We start from the raw sequence: 3,982 nt of genomic DNA, 5'->3' as shown, positions 1-3,982 counted from the left end.
TAGAGGACCTCCACCTGAACCACAACCACATTCAGATGCTACAAGATGACTCCCTCTCCCGCTACGTCTCCCTTCGTACCCTAAGCTGTGCAGACAACCTCTTGGAGACAGTGGGGTCCAAGCTCTTTCACAACTCACCTCATCTAGAGAGCCTCAATCTAGCTGCCAATAACCTTCACGTTGGATACCAGCAAACTAGCCTGGCGCTGCTCACCTTGTCTAGACTCAGAGTTCTGGATCTGTCAAAAAATCAGCTTACAGAGGACATGGTCTCCGTCCTCCTCCAGAACATGACGTCCCTGGAGTACCTCAACCTTTCCAGGAACCTCCTGCTGAGGCTGGACGAAAGCTCCTTCAGCGACCTCCACCAGCTCAGAGAGCTGGACCTGCAGAGGAACATGCTGTTTGAGATCGACGGGTCCTTCGATCACCTGCACAAGCTCCAGAGACTCAACCTGGCCTTCAACTACCTGCCCTGCCTGGTGCACTTCCACATGACCCAGCTGGTGGTCCTCAACGCCAGTCACAATGCCATTGAGTGGTTCATAGCCAACCAGGACCTCCAGGAAGTTTTCCAGCTGGAGACCCTGGATCTCACAGACAACAACCTCCTCTTCTTTCCCTTTCTGCCCACCCACAGCCGCCTGAGGAACCTCCATCTGTCCCAGAACAGGGTGAGCTTCTACGAACACCTGGCGGACACAGCTGCCTACCCCAACTGGAAGACCAGCGTCCAGTTCTACAACCTGAGGGGAAACATGAGCAACGTCACGGCCAAGTTGTGGGACGAGAGCCTGCACGGGGACATCTCCTCTCTAGACCTGCTGGATCTGAGTGGAAATCAGGTGCACTACTTCCCCCAAGGATTCATCAGCAAAATGCCAAGCCTGACCAGACTCAGGATGTGGACAAACTGTCTTGAGGTCTTGAATCTAACTCTAGAAAAGCTGCCGGGGATGTTGTACGAGTTGGACGTGAGCAACAATAGGTTGACAGAGCTCCATGCCGACCAAGTTAGTTTGAGGAAGCTAGGCAACCTAAGCGTTCTGAACCTGAGCCAGAATGACCTGCAGACTCTACCTGCTCAGCTGTTGTCCTCTCTCACCAGCATCCGCTCTGTGGATATTAGCTACAACAGAGTTGGCGTGTGCCCCCTTGAAGCAAGGGGTGGGGGCATGGGTGGGGGTAACCAATCAGACTGTGTCGTTTGTAAAAACATAATTTCTCTGAGATATCTCTACCTATCGGGGTGCAACCTGGGGAGGCTGCCATCATCAGCGTTCGTAGGGACGCCCCTAACACACCTGGAGCTGTCTAACAACCCAAAACTCATCATCGGGCCCAGATCGATCACAGGCCTCAGCAGAACTTTACAACATCTAGGATTGGGAAACACAGGCCTGAGACACTTTGACTTCTCTCCTTTCCACCAATTGAAGTCTTTGAACATTTCCAGAAACTCTCTTACTCAGCTCCCTGCTTCACTGCAACGCCTGGAGCTGAAGCTGCTGGACCTGAGGGACAACAAACTGACCGCCTTCCCCTCAGCTCAGGCTAACGTGTTAGCCACGAAACTCCACGCCGTTTTTCTCAACGGAAACACTTTCAACTGCTGCCAGTTGGACTGGTACAGGACGTTCGAGAAAACGGTCACTATCATGGACCTCTCAGATATTTCATGTCAGGATCTGACCAAAAGAACACACAGAGTAGTGCTTTTAGACTCCGTAATATGTGGCGGTAGTGAGGGGGAGTCTGTGTACTGGTACATCCTGCTGTTTATCGTACCTGTTCTCTGTCTGGTTGGAATGTCTGTTATCTTCCTGCTCACCTTTAGGCCTAGACTGCTTCCCACAGCAGTTAGAAATAAATGCTGGAGTCACCTTCCCTGTGTTGTCGAAGAAAAGTCCCAAAAAGAAGACACTGGTCGTGTCCAAATACCCATACTAGAGATCTAAGTAGAAGGCATTTTAGGTATGCGAAAATAGAACGTTTTATAGTAAGTGCAATTACAACAAAAAATAGTATGCTTTAAATGCCAGAATGTTATGTTACTTTTGAGAAAGATAATCCTCTTTCCAGACTCACATGTGTTTGACCACAGCTGATAATGAGATCATTCTTTTATTTAACTCAGGAAGTCAGTTAAGAACAAATTCTTATTTACAATGACGGCCTACCCTTGCCAATTGTGCACCGTCCTATGAGACTCCCAATCACAGCCAGATGTGATGCAGCCTGGATTTGAACCAGGTAGTATAGTGACACTCTTGCACTGAGATGCAGTGCCTTAGACCGCTGCGCCACTCGGGAGCCCAAGGGGACATGTTGTACCAAAATCAAATCAAATCGATTTATACAGCCCTTCTTACATCAGCTGATATATCAAAGTGCTGTACAGAAACCCAGCCTAAAACCCCAAACAGGGCTGGTTGTAGTAGGGCTGGTTGTGGTAGGGCTGGTTGTGGTAGGGCTGGTTGTGGTAGGGCTGGTTGTAGTAGGGCTGGTTGTAGTAGGGCTGGTTGTAGCAGGGCTGGTTGTAGTAGGGCTGGTTGTAGTAGGGCTGGCTGTAGTAGGGCTGGTTGTAGTAGGGCTGGTTGTAGTAGGGCTGGTTGTATTAGGCAATGCAGGTGTAGAAGCATTAGGGCTGGTTGTAGTAGGGCTGGTTGTAGTAGGGCTGGTTGTGGTAGGGCTGGTTGTATTAGGGCTGGTTGTAGTAGGGCTGGTTGTATTAGGGCTGGTTGTGGTAGGGCTGGTTGTAATAGGGCTGGTTGTAGTACGGCTGGTTGTATTAGGGCTGGTTGTATTAGGCAATGCAGGTGTAGAAGCATTAGGGCTGGTTGTGGTAGGGCTGGTTGTAGTAGGGCTGGTTGTGGTAGGGCTGGTTGTAGTAGGGCTGGTTGTGGTAGGGCTGGTTGTGGTAGGGCTGGTTGTAGTAGGGCTGGTTGTATTAGGCAATGCAGGTGTAGCCCAAATTGAAGCCTTAGAATGAATGAATGGCTTCTAATATGATTCAATTCAATAATATGATTCAGTTGAATGATTCAATTGCACATTAGATGAATCATTCTCAGGATGGATGAGCCTAGTATGTTGCTTACTGCATTCGTTTGTACTAAACAGTATGTGTGTAGTACGATTAGTACACATAATGTAGTTTTATTAAGTAGTAGGCAAGACAGATTTCGGACACAGCCATTGTCACAAATTACAATTATGTAAAAGTGTGATGTTTTGCACATACAGTATCAATACAATTTCAAGACAGAAAAAATGTTTCCTTACAAAGCAATTGAGTTTAGGTAATTCATAAACAATGTCATATTACATGTGGTGACATCTCACATTGGAAACATTTAAAACTAACCTGTCCTGCTAAACCAGATAAAGAACTGCGTGTTACAATGTTCAGCAGCAAATCAACCTTTTTTTGCATTGTGATAATCTGTATGTGCTACGTGTGGTTGGTTCACACGATCGCTGCCTCTGGGGGCCTGAATGTGAGAATATGGCTATACTCACCATGTGTGTGTGTGTGTGTGTGTGTGTGTGTGTGTGTGTGTGTGTGTGTGTGTGTGTGTGTGTGTGTGTGTGTGTGTGTGTGTGTGTGTGTGTGTGTGTGTGTGTGTGCGGTGTGTGTGTGTGTGTGTGCACGGTGTGCGGTGTGTGTGTGTGTGCGGTGTGTGTGTGTGTGCTGTGTGTGTGTGCTGTGTGTGTGTGCTGTGTGTGTGTGCTGTGTGTGTGTGCGGTGTGTGTGTGCTTTGTGTGTGTGTGCGGTGTGTGTGTGTGTGCGGTGTGTGTGTGTGTGTGTGTGCGGTGTGTGTGTGTGTGTGTGTGTGTGTGTGTGTGTGTGTGTGTGTGTGTGTGAGCAGAAGTTTTGTGATGCAAACTGTTGCTAAAGGCAGTGGAGGAAACATGACATTTCCTGTTTTGCTGAGATGTGCATCAACTGCCCAGTTTTGTATCTGACTCAGAAAGGACA

General features: G+C 48.3%; 1 protein-coding gene across 1 annotated transcript; it reads left to right on the top strand.

The window, feature by feature from the left end:
* The first annotated feature begins 6 nt into the window (after nucleotides 1-6).
* Nucleotides 7-2,262, top strand: LOC124039096 (transforming growth factor beta activator LRRC33-like). The gene has a single exon (XM_046354977.1). The coding sequence runs from the start codon at nucleotides 36-38 to the stop codon at nucleotides 1,956-1,958; it is 1,923 nt and encodes a 640-aa protein (XP_046210933.1). The 5' UTR covers nucleotides 7-35; the 3' UTR covers nucleotides 1,959-2,262.
* The last annotated feature ends 1,720 nt before the right edge of the window (nucleotides 2,263-3,982 follow it).

The sequence above is a fragment of the Oncorhynchus gorbuscha genome, linkage group LG07, assembly GCF_021184085.1.
Source record: "Oncorhynchus gorbuscha isolate QuinsamMale2020 ecotype Even-year linkage group LG07, OgorEven_v1.0, whole genome shotgun sequence".
Classification (NCBI taxonomy): Eukaryota; Metazoa; Chordata; class Actinopteri; order Salmoniformes; family Salmonidae; genus Oncorhynchus; species Oncorhynchus gorbuscha.
Note: the sequence above shows the minus strand (reverse complement) of the source record. Positions and strands in the feature narration are given on the sequence as shown.